This window comes from Rhinichthys klamathensis, unplaced genomic scaffold, assembly GCF_029890125.1.
Source record: "Rhinichthys klamathensis goyatoka isolate OS25496 unplaced genomic scaffold, OSU_Roscu_1.1 h1tg000161l_1, whole genome shotgun sequence".
Lineage (NCBI taxonomy): Eukaryota > Metazoa > Chordata > Actinopteri > Cypriniformes > Leuciscidae > Rhinichthys > Rhinichthys klamathensis.
The window spans coordinates 2,433,270-2,455,303 of NW_026606695.1; the positions used below are offsets into that span (position 1 = coordinate 2,433,270).

Sequence of the window (22,034 nt, forward strand, 5' to 3'; positions counted from 1 at the left end):
AACGACAGGCCTACAGAGAAAGAGAGAGAACTATATGACCACCAAGAAAACGGAACATTTCTAGCCCTAATTGTGCTGTTTAGCTGCACGCATTTGCTCTTATATCACTTTTGTCCCTGAGCATTTAACACGCAAGGAAAACAAACATAATTAACCCTAAAAAATGAATAGGCATGTCTCAACAAAATCAGACAGAGTAGTGAATGTGGTGACGAATAGAGGTTAGTGTGTTTGTTTGGTTGTTTAAAGAATTTCATTTAATTTTAAATGTCTATCTCTCTGTGATTTCACAGAAGTGGCATCTGGGACACATAACTCTTCCCCTTCACTCACTTTTGCTCTCGTTTTCGCTGCCTTTTGAATCCCTCTTTCAGTCCTCCTGTCGTTCTCCACGCCCTTAAACTCGCCCCTCTCCTCCGTCCCTCACTGACTCGTTCTCTGTGCCTCTTTGAGAAGAAGGATGTGGGGTGATGTGTGCGTGTGGCATTTGGGGCTTCTGTTTTTGGGGTTAGGATGGGTGCATGGACAAAGCCAGACCAACTTCACAAGGTAAGTGGGAGAAGGTTTGTGTGTTTCTGTACGTGTACAATCTGTGGGAGATGTTAACATCTGCCTAACATCTGCAGAAGGACTGGACCTGGATATAAAACACATAAACGCAGTTTGCAGGAAACATTGATTGCAATGTTTCTCTGCAGCCCTCAATTAGACAGGAAACACTTAATGTCCTGAAAAGTGTTGGTCAGTTTTAATTATTGTATTTTTAAAGTCAAGATAAGTTCAGTTCAGGATAATGTTGTAGTTTTTTTTATTATTCTTATTCTTAGATAAATACAGTATAAGGAACATTAGATTCTTCAGAGTATGCGTTTTGTATGCCATTGTCAATCTTTGTTATACACAATTTTGCAATTATAAGAAACATGAATTTGCATCAAGATGCAGGTTTGTTTATTATTAATATTATTGTTTAACTAGTTTAGTGTTTAATTGTTTGGTATTAATAAACCATCACATCAAAATAACTTATTATATTTTACTTTCCCAGGGAATGCATGAACTGGTAAAATTATTTTAATTGCACCATCACACAGCTCCTCACAGAGCTATTAAATTATCTTATTTATAATAGATATAATTACTATGTACAGCCTGAGCTGAACAACACAATGTTTATGCCACAAAAACAGCCACATTTGTTTCCTAATAATTGTTCAATTCATGCATTATTCTGTAGCCAGCCAATAAAAGCAACCGCTGTTTAAGCGATAGCTTTGATCAGTGCTGAAAGAGCAGGCACACAACACACGTCTGAGTCAAAATATTTATAATTATGCATGGTTGCATTGCATATCAAGTAAAGTTCGGCATTAATGGCAGTCCTGACTCTGAAAATAGTCCCTCAGGTTATGATGTGTTTTATTGTGTGTATGTGTGTGTGTGTGTGGTCCTGGTAAACCCTACATTATGGGGACAAACTTTTTTGGTCCCCATGAGGAAAACAGCTTATAAATCATACTAAGTGATGTTTTTTGAAAATGTAAAAATGCAGAAAGTTTTCTGTGACGGGTAGGCTTAGGGGTACGGTTAGTATGTGTGTGACCTGAAAGATTTGCTTATAGACTGCCTGAATTATAAAAAATAAAATAAAAAGATGTCCAAAAAGATCTGTGGCCCTATCTGTAACTTCATCTGAGCATGGCTGTTCATTTGGCTGTGGCTTGTGTGCATTTCTTTCTAATATGACAGAATCAGGTTGGAACCAGTATTAAGATATTGCAGAAAGAGGCACACACAAATAGGACCAGGATCCAAAAATAACCCACTGAAGAAGTATCCACAAACCAAATACAGGATTTTAATAATCAGTGATGTTTGTGACTACATGGTGCTGTTTAAGATGGCTTATTTGTTTACAAATTTTTGTGTTCAAAATCACCGTAATTTACAGTCAGTTTATTTACATATTACTGTTCAAACTGTTCATATTACTGGTCAATTAGATGTTGTTGTTTTTTTAAGACATTCAAACTCAATATCTCTATAGCAAATCAATGCTGTTCTCTTAATCCAAGAATCGAAATAACCATAAAATAACTCGGAGGAAACACAACCATGAACACACTGACATCAAACAATACAAGACCAGGAAGAAACTGACAGACACTGAGGGATTAAATACATGGGCAAACAAAGGAGCTAACAAGATAATTAACGAAACACACCTTAACAGAGGACTCAAAATAATCTGTAACCATGGAAACCAGCAGGCAGGGGACGAGGATGACAGAACTAATTGATAAACTAGAAAGATTAACAATCAGACTCGGACATGAACGGAACAGAAAAACAGGTAGAACACAAACTCAAAACGTGACAGTACACCTCCCAGAAGGCACGACCTCATGCCATATAAGTCCACATGGGGTGGGAGGATTGGCACCCTGGAGGCTGACAAGGGGTGTCTTAGGCAGGAGAGGAAGCCTCCAGGGAGGTCCTGGTAGTTCAGAGAGCCTGGCAGGGGCCAGCTTCACTGGGAGCCAGGGAGGGGTCGACCAGGCTGGAATGGCCGTCACGAGGACGGCCTCCATGTCCGTGTCTGGGAGAGCGGGCGGATCTGGGACAGCACCGTGTCTGGGAGAGCGGGCGGATCTAAGACGGCCTCCATGGCCGTGTCTGGGAGAGCGGGCGGATCTGGGACAGCACCGTGTCTGGGAGAGCTTGTGGATCTGAGACGGCCTCCGTGGCTGTGTCTGGGAGAGCGGGCGGATCTGAGACGGCCTCCGTGGCCGTGTCTGGGAGAAAGGGCGGATCTGAGACGGCCTCCGTGGCCGTGTCTGGGAGAGCGGGCGGATCTGAGACGGCCTCCGTGGCCGTGTCTGGGAGAGCGGGCGGATCTGAAACGGCCTCTGTGGCCGTGTCTGGGAGAGCGGGCGGATCTGGGACAGCACCGTGTCTGGGAGAGCGGGCGGATCTGAGACGGCCTCCGTGGCTGTGTCTGGGAGAGCGGGCGGATCTGAGACGGCCTCCGTGGCCGTGTCTGGGAGAGCAGGCGGATCTGAGACGATCTCCGTGGCTGTGTCTGGGAGAGCGGGCGGATCTGAGACGGCCTCCGTGGCCGTGTCTGTGAGAGCGGGCGGATCTGAGACGGCCTCCGTGGCCGTGTCTGGCAGAGCGGGCGGATCTGAGACGACCTCCGTGGCTGTGTCTGGGAGAGCGGGCGGATCTGAGACGGCCTCCGTGGCTGTGTCTGGGAGAGCGGGCGGATCTGAGACGGCCTCCGTGGCCGTGTCTGGGAGAGCGGGCGGATCTGAAACGGCCTCTGTGGCCGTGTCTGGGAGAGCGGGCGGATCTGAAACGGCCTCTGTGGCCGTGTCTGGGAGAGCGGGCGGATCTGGGACAGCACCGTGTCTGGGAGAGCGGGCGGATCTGAGACGGCCTCCGTGGCTGTGTCTGGGAGAGCGGGCGGATCTGAGACGGCCTCCGTGGCTGTGTCTGGGAGAGCAGGTGGATCTGAGACGACCTCCGTGGCTGTGTCTGGGAGAGCGGGCGGATCTGAGACGACCTCCGTGGCTGTGTCTGGGAGAGCGGGCGGCTCTGGGACGGCCTCCGTGGCCGTGTCTGGGAGAGCAGGCGGATCTGAGACAGCCTCCGTGGCTGTGTCTGGGAGAGCGGGCGGATCTGAGACGGCCTCCGTGGCCGTGTCTGGGAGAGCAGGCGGATCTGAGACGACCTCCGTGGCTGTGTCTGGGAGAGCGGGCGGCTCTGGGACGGCCTCCGTGGCCGTGTCTGGGAGAGCAGGCGGATCTGAGACGACCTCCGTGGCTGTGTCTGGGAGAGCGGGCGGCTCTGGGACGGTCTCCGTGGCCGTGTCTGGGAGAGCGGACGGATCTGGGACAGCACCGTGTCTGGGAGAGCGGGCGGATCTGAGACGGCCTCCGTGGCCGTGTCTGGGAGAGCAGGCGGATCTGAGACGACCTCCGTGGCCGTGTCTGGGAGAGCGGGCGGATCTGGGACGGCCTCCGTGGCCGTGTCTGGGAGAGCAGGCGGATCTGAGACAGCCTCCGTGGCTGTGTCTGGGAGAGCGGGCGGATCTGAGACTGCCTCCGTGGCCGTGTCTGGGAGAGCGGACGGATCTGGGACAGCACCGTGTCTGGGAGAGCAGGCGGATCTGAGACGACCTCCGTGGCCGTGTCTGGGAGAGCGGGCGGATCTGGGACGGCCTCCGTGGCCGTGGATGGGACTGGAGCCGGCACTGGAGCGAGCGGACTCAGGGGCTGGAGCCGGCACTGGAGCGAGCGGACTCAGGGGCTGGAGCCGGCACTGGAGCGAGCGGACTCAGGGGCTGGAGCCGGCACTGGAGCGAGCGGACTCAGGGGCTGGAGCCGGCACTGGAGCGAGCGGACTCAGGGGCTGGAGCCGGCACTGGAGCGAGCGGACTCAGGGGCTGGAGCCGGCACTGGAGCGAGCGGACTCAGGAACTGGTGTGGCCCAGACACACATAAATGTTAGAGCCATTATAGACAGTGCAATACTCTCTGGGTTGACTCAGGAACATCACTCACTGGAAGCATTGTGACCATTTGCACTGGCAATGCAGTAATCCTTGGAGGGGGAATTTCTCACTGGAACAGACTCAGGATTTTTTCTCACTGGAACGGACTCAGGAATTTCTCACTGGAACGGACTTGGGAAGATGACTCACTGTAAGCATTGTGACCATTTGTCTTGGCAATGCTGTAATCCTTCGACCTGGAGACACTGTGACGATTTGTATTGGCAGGTCTTGTATTCTGTCACAGTCAGTTGCTGTAATGAAGTGCACGACAAAGGATATACTCAAAATAAATCTCTAATCCAAGTATCAAAATAATAACCAGGAGAATAACTCAGAGGAAACATAACCACAAACACACTGACATCAAACAATGCAAGACCAGGAACTGACAGACACTGAGGGATTAAATACATGGCCAAACAAAGGAGCTAACAAAATTATTAAGGAAACACACCTGAACTGAAGACTCAAATCAATATTTTACCATGGTAACCAACAGGCAGGGGACGAGGATGACAAAACTAATTAACAGAATAGAAGATTGACAATGAGTCTCAGGGTATGTTTACACGACAACAATATGCTTAAAACAGAGAAGTTTTTCCTTTGAGCTTCCCGCATACAGACGACACCACTGTAAAACGCTCCCCATTCAGACGGATTCGCGAAAACTACTAAAAACGCTGTATTCTGCTGCCGACACTATATAGACCGAACATGTAATATGCATGTGCATGACATCATCGTTTTCAGAGATTTGCGTTTTTTGTTGTTTACACTGAGACCATTTTCAAAAGTCTGTTTCCAGCCACCCAAAACGCTGTTGTTGTGTAAATGAATGGCCAAAACGCATAAAAAGTTTTACGTTTTTAGTTGAAAGCCCCTCAGACATTATCAGAAAAACAGGTAGAAAACAAACTCAAAATGGGACAACTTTCTATTCATCAAAGTATCCTAAAAAAGTATCACATTTCCACAAAATAATAAACTGTTTTCAACATTTAGCTGTTTTGAAAATTCGGATTTGCCATGAGAGGAATTAATTTAAAATCTATTAAAATAGAAAACAATAATTTTAAACTGTAATAATATTTCACAGTTACAATTTTTCCTGTATTTCGGATCAAATAAATGCAGCATTTGTGAGCATAAGAGACTTATTTCAAAAACATTAAAACTTCAAACCGACCCCAAACTTTTGAACAGTAAAGTCATTATTAATTCATTTTGTTTATTATTATTTTAAAGACATTACTGCATTAAACATAAATCATGTATCCCTTTCTATTCCTCCTTTATGCTCTCCAGGCCCATATTCCTGTGTGGTGGCCATTTGGTGACAGACTCGGGGTTTGTGGCTAGTGAGGGTTTCCCCTCTCATTACAAACCAAACTCCAAATGCACCTGGTACATCACAGTAAGTCCATCACCTTCAGTTTCTGTAACAGTATATTCCAGACATTACATTTTGATCACGTCTCCTCTCCCATCAGGTCCCAGAAGGTCATGTTGTGATGGTCCAGTTCAGGATCTTTGATCTAGAGGCGGATCCCACCTGCCGCTATGACTATGTGGATGTCTATAATGGACACTCATACACGGTGCAGAAACTGGGCCGGTTCTGTGGGACGTTCCGACCCGGAGCCCTCATCTCCACCTCCAACACCATGATGTTGGAGATGGTGTCTGATGCCAGCACAGGAGGAAGAGGATTCCTGGCTTATTTCAGTGGGGGGAAACCACATGTTGATGGTGGGATGACTCTAGGTCCAGTTTTATCTTTGATAGTACAATCCAGACCTAGTTTTTAGCATCTGACTTAATGTTAGTCACAGTTTCATTTTACAAATATGTTTTATCCCTAAATGGTTTTGTCCCAAAAATCCCCAAATGGTGTGTGTGATTCCTATTTTTATCATTATTTGGAACCATTCGTAATTGGAACAGTTAATTTTTTCTAAACTAAATCAAATATAGTGTCAAATGATCCTTCAGAAATCATTATAATATGCTGATTTCCTGCTCTAGAAACATTTCATATTATCAATGTTAAAAACAGTTGTGCTGCAATTTATTTCAGAATTCTCTGATAAACAGAAAGTTCCAAAGAACATTTGGAATTTGGAATAGAAAGCTATTGTAACATTACAAATGTGTTTGCTGTCACTTTTGATCAATTTATGCATCCATTCTGAATAAGTATACTTCTATCAACAACAGAAAATCAATCTAACATATACTAGAATTGAAATAGAATTAATTGTGTCATTATAATTCTCGTTCCACTCCCTATTCCCTACAGAGAATCAGTTTTGTGGTGGCAGACTGACGAAGCCTCAGGGTTCAGTGAAGACACCGAACTGGCCGGAATCTGATTACCCAGCAGGCATCAGCTGCTCTTGGCACATATCTGTGGAGCCCAACATGGTCAGCCTGCAAATATCAATTCACAGCTACTTTTCTCTTGCATTTGTCTCATCTACTCTCAATCTGTTAAGTTATTAGCAACCATTAAGGCATCAGAGAAGGAATCATATTTAGGTTTACTATAGACGTGCTGCTATGAGTTTTTGAGTGTGTGTGTGTATTTGGATGAATTTGAACTCTAGTGTGTGTTCATGATGACAGCAAACAGTATATGGAAGAGTATGTGAAAGACCTCATTCAGAGAAAGTGCATAAGGTGGGACATGGAAAGAGAGAGAGCAAGAGAGGGGCAGGAAAAGTGCATGAAAGGGCCTTTATACCTTTATAAGAAAATTAGCACTTTTTTTCTTGTGCGTGCGTGCGTGTGTGTGTGTGTGTGTGTGGTAAACCCTATGTTATGGGGCCAAAATGTCCCCACGTTGATGGAAATATCTGAAATCTCGGTCATCTCCCCATGAGGAAAACAGCCCTTACAAAAAGTTAACAATAAGTTTCAGATTTACATACTCTTAAAAACTTACATTGTTTGAAAATGTTGATTTATTAGGAAAACAGATATGTAGGACTGCTGTGCAAGCTTTGGGGGTATTGATGGATGCGATCTACTCTGTTCTGATTCCGACCCAGACGTAGGCTCCCTATAGTGTCAGGGCACTGATCAGGGAGTCGGCCATTTTAAGGACTCTCTCAATCCCAAAATCCTACCAGTGCACTGAAACGTTCGCTTAAAAGCCCCACAATGCACCGTGAAAACCAGGGAGCATCAAAGCACGAAACATAAATCATGTGAGCCAACTCACTACACATAATGACACTCGATAGATGATTTTTATAATACGAACCATTATTTAATTGTATTACAGCATATGCATCAGGTAATCTAGCTAGCATTTATCATTTATTTATCGCTGAAATGTTGCACATATAAATAACAAGTATTATAATGTCATTTGAATAAAATTAACAAATGATGTCAGAAAGATATCAGTTCTGCTGTTGTTCATAAATACCAGTAGTGATGTTGTACAATGAGGACGTTGTCACGTCACCGGAAATAGAGTCATCAGTGTAGTGAGCCAGGGTCCTTACCAGTGCCTGAATTTGTGTACACGATATACTGATTCATGACCTGGGAAGCTAGGGAGCTGATTGAGACGCTCCTGTAGCCTTTGACAAAAATACGATTTTCTCTGCTTTTTGTTCAATGTGGTTTTTTTTTAAGGTTTTTTCATTCAAGTGTTGATAAAAAAAAAGTTAGCTTGAAGCTAGAATAAAATGTTTGTTTATTTATTTATTTTAACACAGCCTTGAACTTCACTTAAAGTCCCCCTGTGGTGAAAATCAAGCTTTTATTGTTGTTTATATGTTGCTGGTGTTTCTGACGTCACAAACTACCTTGTAACCAAACCAATCACGTCAACGTGTGATCGTCAACTAGTTGATCTCTGAGCTGGTGTGAGTAAATGGAGGTGGGGCTAATTTACATATTCATAGAACAGCGTATACTAAATGAAGCAAGGGTGTAGAGTTACATTCAAGCTATTTTAAGGCATGAATATTTTTTTTTTAATTAAAAAAAAAGTTTAAATATGTCATTTTGGTGATCAAAGATGAGTTTTAAGGGATAAAATTATTGACCACGGGGGACTTTATGATTACTTAATAAAACGAACCTGAAGTATACTTATTTTTTGTAAGGGATCTTATAAATCATAGTATGTGATGTGTGTGTGTGTGTGTGTGTGTGTGTGTGTGTGTGTGTCCTTGTAAACCCCACATTATGAGGACAAAATATCCCCACAAAGATGGCAATATCCAAAATCATTGTCCTTGTGGGGACATTTCTTGGTTCCCATGAGAAAAACAGCTTTTAAAACATACTAAGTGATGTTTTTTGAAAATGTAAAAATGCAGAAAGTTTAGAGTGATGGGTAGGTTTAGGGGTACGGTTAGTGTAGTAGGAGAGAATATACAGTTTGTACAGTATAAAAACCATTACGTCTATGGAAAGTCCACATAAAACATGAAAAAACAATGTGTGTGTGTCAATGTGTGTGTGTGTGTGTGTGTGTGTGTGTGTGTGTGTGTGTGTGTGTGTGTGTGTGTGTGTGTGTGTGTGTGTGTGTGTGTGTGTGTGTACTGTCCAGGTGATTGAGGTTAAGTTTGAGAAGCTGGACTTGGAATTAGACACATACTGTCGTTATGACTACGTGGCCCTGTTCAACGGGGGAGAGACTGATGACTCTCGTCGTATTGGCAAATTCTGTGGAGACACGGTTCCAGAGTGAGTACAAACTCTATTCATACACTACAACATTGAGTCCTTCAAACTTCATTCTAAGGACAGAGTATTTTGTAATTTATCTACACAGGAAAAGGATGTTGTTGTTTTCGGCAAGGTCAGTCCTCCTAAGGGAAGCTATAGTGGAAGAATGTGCTTCCCAATTAGGACATGCTTTCTCTTTGCACAGGCAATCTGTTCCAAAATATAACCTTTGTACTTGGGAAGGTCCATGAAGCCCTTTATTCAAGTGCTGATAATGTTGGATATTAAGTTTTTTCATTGCACTGTAGTAATGAAATAAGTGTAAAAATAGTGTTAGATGCTATTTATACTTAGCTCAAAAAGAGGCAAATACTATTTGCACCTCAGAGTATTGTAGTACATTATAAAACAGTATGTAATAACAACATTTTAAATCATAAATGGAAGCTGCCTTATTGGGACCTTACTGATCCCTATCCCTAAAGCCCGTCCCTACATCTATCACTAATCATATTGAACCTGCTGATCAGTAAAGGTGTCCTCGAAGGTCAAGGGAAGCTACGGTTTTGAACGTGGTAACAGAATGAGCTGCACTTGTCACGGTTTCAATTTCAAGTATAGGCCTATTTAAAACCTGTTAAACACTTTCCACTGGTTTCACAGACAAGGTTTAAGCTAGTCCCAGACTAAAATGCATGTTTGAGCTGATTTAACTGAAAGCAACTTGCACATCTTAAAATATGTCAGTGTCATTGTTTTGTCTCGAGATGCACGCAAGTAATGTTATTTTTTTCTAAGGGACGTTTTTAAAAGCTACTTAAATGTCCTAATTGAACTAAGGCCTAATCCTGGCTTAATCTAAGCCCTGTCTGTGAAACCGGGCCTTTATGCGCACTAAAATAAACATCACGCTGAGCTGATATGCAATAGGAAAAAGGGAAAATAAAATGGAAATGGGAAAAGGCGGATTTGATGCTAACTGTCCTTTTTCTCCACACCATTATCATCCTGGTTTCCATTGTAATTCTGGGCAGAGTTAATGTATAAATAGCCTTTGGCTGCCAACAAGTTGAGATCACTTCTGTTAATGGACAGAACAAAAAACTATTGCTTTGAATGATGCTGCATCCACGCCACAAGGTGGCAGCATAAATCCAAGACAACTGCCATAACGTAACATAACATAAAGGTGTGTGCAAAGCAACATATCTTTAAAATTGGCAGGTTGGTTCCCTCAATAGTCAGCTAATCGATATTAAGGAATCCGTGTGTAATTGTGCTTTTTTCAGATTCATCAGATCCCATTTAGATGCGTTTCTTATAGGGAGGGCACACATAAAACATGTTCTTGTGTTCAAAAGCATATGGGCCGAGTGCAGCGGAATGGAGCAAGATGTCTTGAGATTTTGTTAGGACATGCTACCCTAAAAACACAACACTAATGGTGTAAGATGTTTTTTAAAAAACGCATGAGTTAGGATGCAACGACTAAAGATATAAACAACAAAAACAAAAATGTCTGACTGCACCTTTAAAACTGCTGCTATAATAGAAATAATTCTAATAAGTTCTGTAATAATCTATAGAGTTCTGTAGTGATGGCATATTTTCGTAGGCCAGCCCGGAAGCATCACCATGGGTTCCCTGGCTAACAAAAAGCCAGTATGATTTTTCCATTGGCTTTTGGGTTATTGCAGAAAGTAAGCTCCATGCCCAACAAAAGTTTATGATTCTTCACGTTCTGTTCTTTAAAAAATAAAAATAAATAAATAAACACAACTTGTATTTGAAGCCTAAATACAATTGGCAGAAGTAAAAGCTATTGGCTATACCACAGTCACAGCACTTCAACGTCACCACCACTAAGCTCCCAACAACTCTTTCAATCTTTATTTAAAATCTACAAGTTGGAACGTTTGAGTTAGAAAAGTTTGCAAACGCACAAGTATAATCACAACGAGAGTATAAAAGTGGACTAGTGCGTAGATAAGTTTACCTGGGGTGAGTTTCCCAAAGCCAACTATGGGCGCAAGTTCCGACATTACCAATAGAGTTCCATGGAACTTGCGGCCATAGTTGGCTAACAATGCTTTTGGGAAACGCACCCCTGTTCGGTATGATGATGTTTAATGCTCCTAGAACCTTTGTAGTCCCATTCAGCAAGCTTTTTTAGTATACGTAAACGCTTAAAATGTTATGTCATTAAATAAAACATGAAAATATCTTGAGCTTGTATTAACTTAAAAGAACTTTTTTCAGGCATTTAACCAAAAACAATAAAACCAATTGACGTTGGGGCGATGGATCCGGAAGTTCAAAAATGCTAACTTGTTTCCGGGTTTTAGCACTCTGTAATTGTTATTTGAAATAATTGTAATAATGCTCTTTATATCTCTTGTCAGTGTGGTTGTGACCAATGGAAATGAGTTGCTGGTGCACTTTGTATCGGATCTGAGTGTGACGGCTTCAGGCTTCATGGCTCACTACAGGAGTATTCCCAGAAGCTCCCGCACACCCACTGCTGGCCTGGACACAGTACATGGGCCAAGAGTCGACATAATAGCTACTAAGCCCACTTCTCAACCAGCCAGGCCTAAACCTAAAACTAAGCCTAGTAGGCCGACACCAAAAGCTCCCTCAAGACCACCTAAACCCGTACCACCCAGACCAACTCCTAAGCCAAGATCAAAGCCCTCACCCAAGCCCAAACCAGTCAGACCTACAACAAGATCTGGTTCTAGAGTCTCAACAAAACCTGCCGTAAAAGTGACAGCAAAACCTGCGACGAAGCCTACACCTAAGCCCGCAACTAGACCTCAACCAAAACCAACAAGTACTACGACAAAGCCAAAAGTAAAGCCTGGTGTCAAACCAACAGCAAAGCCAAAGACCAATCCCATCGCAAAACCTGGGAACAAAACAACAAAAGCAGGTACAAATGCAAAAAATAAATAAATTCCTTGCGTGTGACTACATGTTTATGTTTATGATTTTATCGCTTTCTTTCAAGCCCCAGTGGGCAACCCACTGTGTTCCCTACCATGCAAGAGAATAGGCACTCTCGTGACCCGCTTCTGCCCCAGTCATTTTGGTGAGTTGCTTCATTTATGTCTCTTTTATCCTGCTATTTCTGTCTGCTTCATTCTCCCCTAATTGCCTGTCACAGACACGGACCCCTGGGGCTTTTCTGCAGACTCACAGGAAGATTTGAGGCTTCTAGTGCAGCCAGCTGTTCGCATCGTAATGATGGAGTAAACCTTAGAGCAGTGCTTACAGCAAATATAGCTACTGTAACTGTCAAGATGCAAAACTAGAATAATAACGGTAACACTTTACAATAAGGTGCATTAGTTAACCTTAGTTAATGTATTAACAAACATGAACTAACCATGAGCAATACATTTGTTACTGTATTTGTTCATCTTTGTTAACGTGAGTTAATAAAAATAGTTGTTCATTGTTTGTTCATGTTAGTTCACAGTGCATTAACTGTTAACAAGATTTGAATAATCTATTAGTAAATGTTGAAATTAACATTAACAAAGATTAAAAATGCTGTATAAGTGCAGTTCATTATTAGTTCATGCTAACTAATTTAGTTAACGAATGTTAACTAATGGACCTTATTGTAAAGTGTTACCATAATAACAATATTCATATTTTTATTATTAATTACTTTAACAATTACATGTTTAATGTTCCATTTCTTTAATAAGAAATATTTATAATTAATTATTAAGAAATATTTTTTGGTTGATTTTTTCTCTCTTTTTTTGTATTGGAATCAGAAGCATGCAATTGGAAAAAGAAGCAACTTCTCTCTTTGTCTCTCCCACAGTGTTGACTGGTAAAGTGACATCAGTGACCCCAGGATCTCAAGGCAGTGCTGAAGTTGAGGTGTCTGTTATAAAGGTCTATAAGGGAGGTAGACTTCAATTAAGAAAAAGAGGACCCACCACGTCTGCCACACTGACAGCTACGTGCATGAAGTGTCCAGCACTGCGTAAAGGTGAAAGAAACACACACACACACACACACACACACAGACGTCTGGTTCGCTATTTTCAATTCAATTCAATTCAATTCAAACAACTTTATTTATCCCCGTAGGGCAATTCAGTTTTAGCCTACCAGTCGTATCAAACAAGACAAGACGACACACTCAATTCGAGCATTCAGAAACACTGTCAATGACATCATATTGCATTTGGGCACCAGAACAGAGCAGCAAATACACAGATCACAATACATGGACTAAGCAGGGAACCAATTTCAAGTAATAAATAAATAAATAAATAGATAGATAATAATAATACAGATGTTTACGATGTCTGGCACATATCTAGTTGCCGCTGTCGACAGTATTTAAAAACCTGATGGCAGAGGGAATAAAAGAATTTGCATATCTATTAGTTTTCCTTGGGGGGGGGGGGGCAAGGTAGCGCCGTCCTGAGGGCATTAGACAGAATTCCTGACTAAGAACATGGTCAGGATGACTCATGACCCGTCTAGCCTTCTGGAGCACCCGTTTTTTACAGAGGGAGCTCAGGTCAATAAGCTGAACTCCAATAATCTTGGAGCAGATTTTAACAATGCTGCCGAGACTATTCTTGTCCCTCACAGACAATCTATCAAACCAGCAGACAAAAGAAAATGTTAAAAGGCTTTCAATAAATGAATAGTAAAAGTTATATAAGATCCTCTGAGATACATTGAATGAGTTTAGCTTCCGCATCAAGTGGATTCTTTGTTGTCCACGCTTAATGATTGACTCTGTGTTTTTGTCAAACTTAAGATTGGAGTTTGACAAAAACACAGAGTCAATCATTAAGCGTGGACAACAAAGAATCCACTTGATGCGGAAGCTAAACTCATTTTTGTGGGGACTCTCCATAGACGTTATGGTTTTTATACTGTACAAACTGTATATTCTGTCCCCTTACACCAACCCTACCCCTAAACCTACCCATCAAACTAAACTTTCTGCATTTTTACATTTTCCACACAAAAAAAACAACATTCTGTATGATTTATAAGCGTGTTTCCTCAGGGGCACCTCAATTTAGGTCCCCACAGTGACAAGTCTCCATGAGTCTGTGAGCATTCAGGTTGAAGTCCCTGATGGGATAGAAAAACATGAACACAGACACAGACAGACACACACACACACACGTAACTACAAGCAGTCTTGCATGACTCATTTTCTGTTACATGTACGACGTTTAAGAATGTGTCACTGGTTCGTATTTTTGAACATTTCACTGACCTTAATAGTTTAATAATCATTGTGAATTTACTTCATAGGAGTGAACTATGTGCTGATGGGCCAGGTGAATGACGAAGGCCTTGGCGTTCTGACCCCGTCCAGCTTTGCCCTTCAGCATAAGACAGTGCATGACAAAGCACTGGCCAACCTCGCAAAGAAAACATGCTGACCTCACAAACACTGACTACAATCCCACTCTGGTTTATTTTAATCATAACATCAAAGTCAGGCAGGTAAAATACAAATTGAATCAACTAATTCCTTATATGGATTTAGCATTTTTTTATATATAACTGGAGGCGCAATATATGAGTTAGAGTCAATATTCTAATGCCAAGAGAACAGAAGACTCCGAAATCTGTGGTGTTTTATGCGTCATACCAGAATCTTTCAGTCATATTCAGGGTATAAAGTACAAGGTGAAATTTGCCAGTTTATGATTATTGTGTTTGTATTATTAGATTATTAGGTCTGTTAAATGTACTATGCAAACATTTTGATATGACACAATGTATTCACTATAAATTATAATGCTCCTTTAATTAAAGATGGTGAAATATATCTGAATTATGCTTTGAATCAAAATTTCTTGTTTTAAACATAAATAAAATAAACTAATTATAAATAACTTTTTTTCTTCTTGTAATAGTCTTTGATAAGTGTTATTTGCAGAATAATACTAAACAATAAATGTTATTAATAACTACACTATATTTCAAAAGTTTGTTGTTAGTCTCTTATTCTCAACATTTGATAAAAATACAGAAAATAACTTTTTTTATATTTTAATAAAATGTAATTTTATTCTTGTGATGCAAAGCTGAATTTTCAGCATCATTACTCCAGTCTTCAGTCACATGATCCTTCTGAAATCATTCTAATATGCGGATTTGCTGCTCAAGAAACATTTCCTATCACTATCAATGCTGAACACAGTTGCATTTTAATATATTTGTGGAAGGAATTATACTTTTTTTTAAATCAGGATTCTTTGATGAATAGAAATTTCAAAAGAACAGCATTTATTTGAAATAGAAAACTATACGTGTCTGTCACTTTTGATCAATTTAATGTGTCCTTGCTGAATAAAAATATTAATTTCTTTACAAAAAAATAAAACCTTACGGAACAAAAAGCTGATGCACTATTGAAGGGCAGTGTATGTCATTTTTTTTATTACACTACCATTGACTACTTGCAGTATCTGTAAAAACAAACATGTCATGGCATGTATGTTTTGACAACAAGGTGCAAAAAGCCACAGAGGATTTCCTCCTTGAACTAAGTGTTCCAGGCCAAGAGAAAACAAACAGCTGTATGTCTCCATCAAGTGGACACATCTCGAATGAGGTGCTGTGTTTAGTGTCCGCAGTGAGCTGGAAAAGAGCCAAAACAGAGAGCAACGGAAAATGTATTCCTCAGTTCCTTTCGCTTTTACATTCGAGGTATCTGCCCCACACTATTGTCTACCTGGCAGTCTGAGGTCACTGCTGAATATCCTGGATAAATTCATGTTGTTGTGATGTTGCATTTTGTAAAGCATATACAATAGAAGCAGACAGACACAGGTAGAGGGTGGGGTGGGGGTTTTGTGTAATAAGAGTCCCAGCCACTCCTGTAACTTAGCATTCGTCAATCACACACACACACACACACACACACACACGGATATGCAAATACAGGCAAATACACCTGCAAACCTGGAAATGTTGACATGACATCCTGCTCTCAAAGGATTTCTCAGCTCAATGTTGAACTCAAACCACTTCTTTGCAAGTTCAATTATTTAAACGTATATATTATTTGAATAAAAAACATTTACAGAGCTGATTTACCATTTAAATTTATTGATCTCTAGTTTTCATCTCTTGATACAGTTTGAAGTTGAAACGGAACAAAAACCCATATATATATATTAATATACACATTCTCAAGTTTCGTGTTCAAGCCTATATTAGCATGATCTACAGAAGTAAACCATGGTTATATTCACACTCCAGCAGTGGGCAGACAGCATACAGTAGTTTCCAGTGCATTAAGAATATAATCTATCTTCTTCTCCCCTGAGAACTACAACTGTTCTAGACAAACTCTTCTAGAACTAGAATCTCTAAACAACCTGTTTTAAACACACACTTATTGAATATTCATATTTTGGTGTTTTCTCCAGAGCAAATATATTTGATAAGGTCTAGTCTATACATTTGATCTGCTGAGTATACCTCATTACAGATGTGAGGTGTTCGCAAAAGGACAGCAATATGTCAGAACTGCATGATGTGGACGGTCCAACAACGCTCTCAAAATTGTTGTAACTTTCCGATTTTAAAAAGTTGTCCAATTTTGTAGACAGCCCTGCTCAATGTTAAACCATGATAGAAATGTACATTGGTTCCCTTTCAAGATCACAGATTAGCCCAGAAACGTTTGTGCAAATCATATAATCTGTCTAGATTTGAATTCTACGCTTGTGCAACAAAGTGCAATGTAATAAATGGTCTATCTCATCAGAAAATACAAACAGTATGAAGTATGAGGCTTTACAAAGTTATTAATGAATAATGAACGACAAAATACATCGAAGATTGAAGAAATGCTAGAATATGTCCTCACACCTATTGCAACTATTCGGCCTGCCTGACTTTGAAATATGAGGACAGAACAACAAAGACATGACATCGTTTTTGACAGCCACAACATCTGATTCATCACCGACCTCAACTTGTCATTCACAGACACAGAAAGACATGTTCACACGGAAATTCACAAATATTGTTAGACCACACCATACTCTCAGACTAAATAACCAGTGCGTTTCACACACTCTCATAAGAGCACCACTTACTCGAAGCGTCTGATTGGTTGAAGGAAAATTCAACCAGTGACAACTCGAGGCTGTATAACTGAAGTTAATAATGATAATATCTACCACAGACAATTTTGTCTCTTCAAAACTGGCCTCCAGTAAAAACAGTACTTGCTGATATGTTTTTCAACAATGATATGGCTTAATTTTTCACCTTTCAGTCCTCCCGCCAAGGCCTTCAACCAAATGTCAAGTCATTGAGAAGTGTATACAATCAATAGCAATGCATAGTTACAGTATACAGTATTTCAACTGAAATATTGTGTTATTACCTATGCTGTCACATCTTAATTAAGGTCTATAACTGATAGTAATGATAATATAAAGTAAAAAATAAAGTGTAAAGGGTTGTGCCGTTTGTGGTGTAAAGCAACGTGAAACCCCACCCCTCACATTTCCCTTAGCCTCAAACACTTTGGCTGAAGCTATGCGTGTTTGTCTGCATTTCCTGTTTAAAGGGTTTGTTAAAAAGAGGGAGGAAATGTAAGTGGGCGGATGAGAGAAAAAGCGAGATAGACAAACACAGACATAGAGAATTTCAATTGTGAAGACTGTTACAATATAAGGTGTCCTAGTAAAAGCTCGATAATGCGTCGTTTTAAATCCCTCTTGAGTTAGACTTGTGAGAACATTCTGGAACCCAAAACATAGTCCCTGGGGAGCAAATGTGGCAGAGTCAGCTGATTACAGAGGGGCAAGGACTTAGACCACCCGACAACAAAAAACAGCCTCCCTCGAAAAGTCTTTACAATGAAACCTGGTAAAAGTGTCACAGTTTTCATCAAATAGTCCCTATTGAGAACTTTAACTTAAAAGTGTTCACCCAAAAATTTAAATTCTGTCATCATTAACTCCTTTCGTTGTTCTGCGGAACACAGAGATATTTTGAAGAATGTTTTAAAATATGTTGGACCACTGGCCAATGACTTTTGATTTACAGGCTTACAATTTGATCTGTTCATCATACAAAGAGAAGAAGACTTGGAATAGACTAGTAATCATATGCATACATTTCATGCTAACTTTATGCCCTTTTTGCAGTTTGAAAGTTCATAAAAATGTTACATTTATTGTGCTTTGCAAAGGAAAGAAAACTATGTGAGTTTTGGAACAACATGAGGGTCAGTAAATTATGACACAATTTTCATGAATGGGTGAGCTATCCCTTTTAAAGGGCTAGTTCACCCAAAAATGAAAATTCTACCATTAGTTACTCACCCTCATGTCGTTCCAAACCCGTAAGACCTTAAGATCTTTTTAATCTGAGAGCTTTCTGTCACTTCATTGACATTTCAAGCCCCAGAAAGGTAGTAAAGACATCATTGAAGTAACAACGTCTGCTCTCGCATCAACACAACACACATGGTGCTCTCGTGAACGTGTGATAGATAAATATTTTGTAAATAAAGTGGTCAATTATGGGGGGGTTTTGCGCAATAAAAGCACTTGCGTGGCTTCATAAAACTGAGGTTAAACCACTGGATTACTTCTATGTCTTTACTACCTTTCCGGGTCTTGAAAGTGGTAGTTGCGTACTCTGTCAATGGAGGGACAGAAAGCGCTCAGAATTCATAAAAAAAATCTTCATTTGTGTTCTGAAGATGAACGAAAGTCTTACGGGTTAGGAGTGACATGAGGGTGAGTAATTAACGACAGAATTTTCGTTTTTGGGTGAGCTAACCCTTTAAAATGATTGAAATGACAGCAGGTTACACAGCAGAAATCAACATTGTAATAACATTGTTTAAAAAAAAGTCCAAACGCTTAAAGAGAGCTTTAAACCCGACCAGAACGTCATGGTGCCTTCTAATGTCCCTTAAGCTTTTTTTGCTCTGGTGCGAAGATCTGATATGCCTGCCAGCCAAACAAGGCTATGATGCTCGCTATGCACCCCTGCAGGAGCACCATGACCCCATAGGTGGACCAGAGTGTGGGGCCAGGGAGTCTAGGTGGCATTACAGATGATAGTACCAACGCTGGGTTGAGAAGCAGGGCCCGCACCTCCACTTTGATCATCTGCAGCTCATCCAAAATCGAGAGGAAAGTGCAGCAATGGAACCACTGATGACTGTGACCCCAGATATCAAAGTTCCCCGGAGACAAACGTTCTGGGATTTTACTGATATTGAAGATGGCAGATACCACCAGCCAAAAGCAGTGGCGGTAGAAGAAGGCAGCCATGGTAGAAAACACATGAGGGGAGGAGGATGATGCAGAGTTTGCGGAGGGACTCAGGAGACGGTAGAAGACGGGAGCGGAGGAGATGAAAAACGGAAGGAGGAAGACGAGGGTGCGGACAGCATAGCGGTACTTCCGCCAGCGCTGTCTGGTGTTGCAGCAGGTGACAACGCATATGATAGCAACCAGACAGGTGGATGGGATGTACAGGCTTTCAAAGAATAGCTGGAACAGAGTGGGAGAAGATGCAGAGTTCCAAGCCTCTTCATCAGTGTTCAATCTCTCCCTTTGGGAATTGTTCTGGACCCCGAATCCAATCTCTGGTATTCCTGCTTGAGGATGGATGTAGTAGTAATATGCCAGCGAGGAACCCACCGTATACGCACTGATAGTTCCGTAGTCTACAAAGAAACAGATTTCACGAATGATGAGTGACATGGAGTTGAGAAGATGAGCCAGACTGCTGGCTAGCAGCAGGTACAACACCCCCAGGAAGTAGTTCCAGAAGGGGTAGAAAAAAGGACTGCTAGGTTCTGGCGCTCCTTCCCACGTGAACACCTCCAAAAAGTGGAAGGCGAACACAAAGATGGGGAGGAAGTGTGTCCAGAAGTTTCCAGTCTCATTGGTGGGACAAAAAGCGGAGGCTAGGCACTGCCAGAGGCTGTAGTTAGGGAAGCGATAACCAGACAAAATGAAGTTCTCAGTCACTCTCTGTGGAACGTCAGTGTGACGTACTAATGGCAATGACCACATGATTGGACCGAAAAATAAATTCACTAATTAAAAATAAAAATATCTCCTGAGCTTACATGTAGCCTATAGCTAGCACTACACTATTGCAGGTAGTCATTAAATAACTAGTATTGCTTACACAACGCTTAGCTATCAAACTGTATGACATCACAGAGACACAATTGTCATTGTAATGCTTCCTTTAGAAGCATTTGTCGAGTACATGTGCAGATCTTAGCTTGGCTAAGAAAAAATCCCAAGGCTCAATATAAATCCAAACAGCATGTTTTGAAATGATCTGTGGTCTCAGCAGAAATAAATAATCCGATGCTGTTTCAAGTGCAAAGGTCAATGGCTCCAGGGTCCCTTTTTTCCATTATTTCAAGTCTTGAATGTTATCAGCGTGGTAGAATCATTTAAAAACAACAAAAAGACAACAATAACTGAGGTGATGGCTCTCGATCAAGTCTTCCAAGTGAACGATCCGGCAGTGACGTTCATGTCACCTGAGGTCCACACAACTTCGGTCACACATGTGAGCAAGCAGCGAGCTTGTTTTTCAGTGCTGACGGTCTCGTTTGTTACTCACTGCGGCTGCATCTCTCCTGCATTAAAGCTTTTTGAAAGTAGGTCATGTGGGACACGGTCGCGCACCGGCCGGTCTCTGAAACCGAGCGTCACCACTCGGTATAATTCATGCTCCGTCGTGCATAATTCATCGGTTAGATTATCGCGTGCTGTCTCATAGATGCACCGCTTGTATATTATTAGATGGTCTCGAAAACATCCATATCGCGCTGTCTCACGGCGGTGCTTTACTTCAGAAGGGGAACAGAGAACATTTCTCGCGATTCAGCTGTCTGTGTGGCGGTTAATTCCTCTATTTTCGCCCATGTTAAGTGCAGTTGTGCTGGTTTAAGCGGCTCTTCGCTCGACATTCGCATTGCGGTGCTGTGTGATTCAGCACGAGCTCTTTTCCAGGAAGGAGATATTTCGTTTCTGCTCGACAGCACTTCTAAATAAACAGTCAGTCAGCCGGCGTCCTGTCCCTTTATCGTTAGATTGCCCTTGACTTCTTGCTCAATGCCGGCTAAGGTGCTGTAGGGCTGTCTGTCGTTTGCCCGGCCGTTACTTAATCAGGATAAAAGCGTCCGTGCTGCCAGCTAAAGCAAATCCACCGCGCAGCACTCCAACGTGATGTGGTCCGTGGTCATCATAGGAGCTGAACATTCTCTAGAAGTGTACAACGGTCCCGCAGCGAGTCTCACACTCTCTCTCTCTCTCTCTCTCTCTCTCTCTCTCTCTCTCTCTCTCTCTCTCTCTCTCTCTCTCTCTCTCTCTCTCTCTCTCTCTCTCTCTCTCTCTCTCTCTCTCTCTCTCTCTCTCTCTCTCTCTCTCTCTCTCTCTCTCTCTCTCTCTCTCTCTCTCATGCGCTAAGCAAAACACCTCCCGGAGGCTATGGAATTATTTTTGTGCCGATAAAAATGAACGTAACTTTTCAAGAAATCAATGGAGGCTATGACATTTAACTTCTGACAAGACTGATTTCTGTCTTACAGGCAGCTTTTTATAGGCTATAGGTAGGCTATAGGTCTGTATATTACATTTATTTTAGGCAGAGCATCTTTCCCCATTCACTTTTCCCCATTTTGTGTTTAAAAACATAGCGAGCTAAGCTGTAGCCTATATAGGCTATACTTTAAGAATCTGAAAAAAATAATTCAAAATTTTCACTCCAAAGT

The 22,034-nt window shown here is 41.7% G+C and overlaps 2 protein-coding genes across 2 annotated transcripts; one reads left to right on the top strand and one right to left on the bottom strand.

Moving 5' to 3' along the window:
• Positions 1–321: 321 nt before the first annotated feature.
• On the top strand, positions 322–15,084 carry pcolceb (procollagen C-endopeptidase enhancer b). Its single transcript, XM_056258926.1, has 9 exons — positions 322–549; positions 5,867–5,975; positions 6,052–6,310; positions 6,861–6,985; positions 9,132–9,268; positions 11,653–12,182; positions 12,261–12,341; positions 13,089–13,259; positions 14,555–15,084. Exons 1-9 carry the CDS (start codon positions 461–463, stop codon positions 14,683–14,685), a joined length of 1,632 nt encoding a protein of 543 aa, XP_056114901.1. The 5' UTR covers positions 322–460; the 3' UTR covers positions 14,686–15,084.
• Positions 15,085–18,272: 3,188 nt separating this feature from the next.
• paqr9 (progestin and adipoQ receptor family member 9) lies at positions 18,273–20,474 on the bottom strand. The gene has a single exon (XM_056258928.1). It carries the CDS (start codon positions 20,311–20,313, stop codon positions 19,189–19,191), a length of 1,125 nt encoding a protein of 374 aa, XP_056114903.1. The 5' UTR covers positions 20,314–20,474; the 3' UTR covers positions 18,273–19,188.
• Between the last annotated feature and the right edge of the window lie 1,560 nt (positions 20,475–22,034).

Bases quoted from the DNA above. Each gene is read 5' to 3' on its own strand.
- pcolceb (XM_056258926.1), top strand. From the start codon at position 461: ATGTGGGGTGATGTGTGCGTGTGGCATTTGGGGCTTCTGTTTTTGGGG. The intron at 6,311-6,860 runs GTGGGATGACTC...TATTCCCTACAG, and splicing joins GGGGAAACCACATGTTGATG to AGAATCAGTTTTGTGGTGGC. The intron at 6,986-9,131 runs GTCAGCCTGCAA...TGTACTGTCCAG, and splicing joins TATCTGTGGAGCCCAACATG to GTGATTGAGGTTAAGTTTGA.
- paqr9 (XM_056258928.1), bottom strand. From the start codon at position 20,313: ATGTGGTCATTGCCATTAGTACGTCACACTGACGTTCCACAGAGAGTG.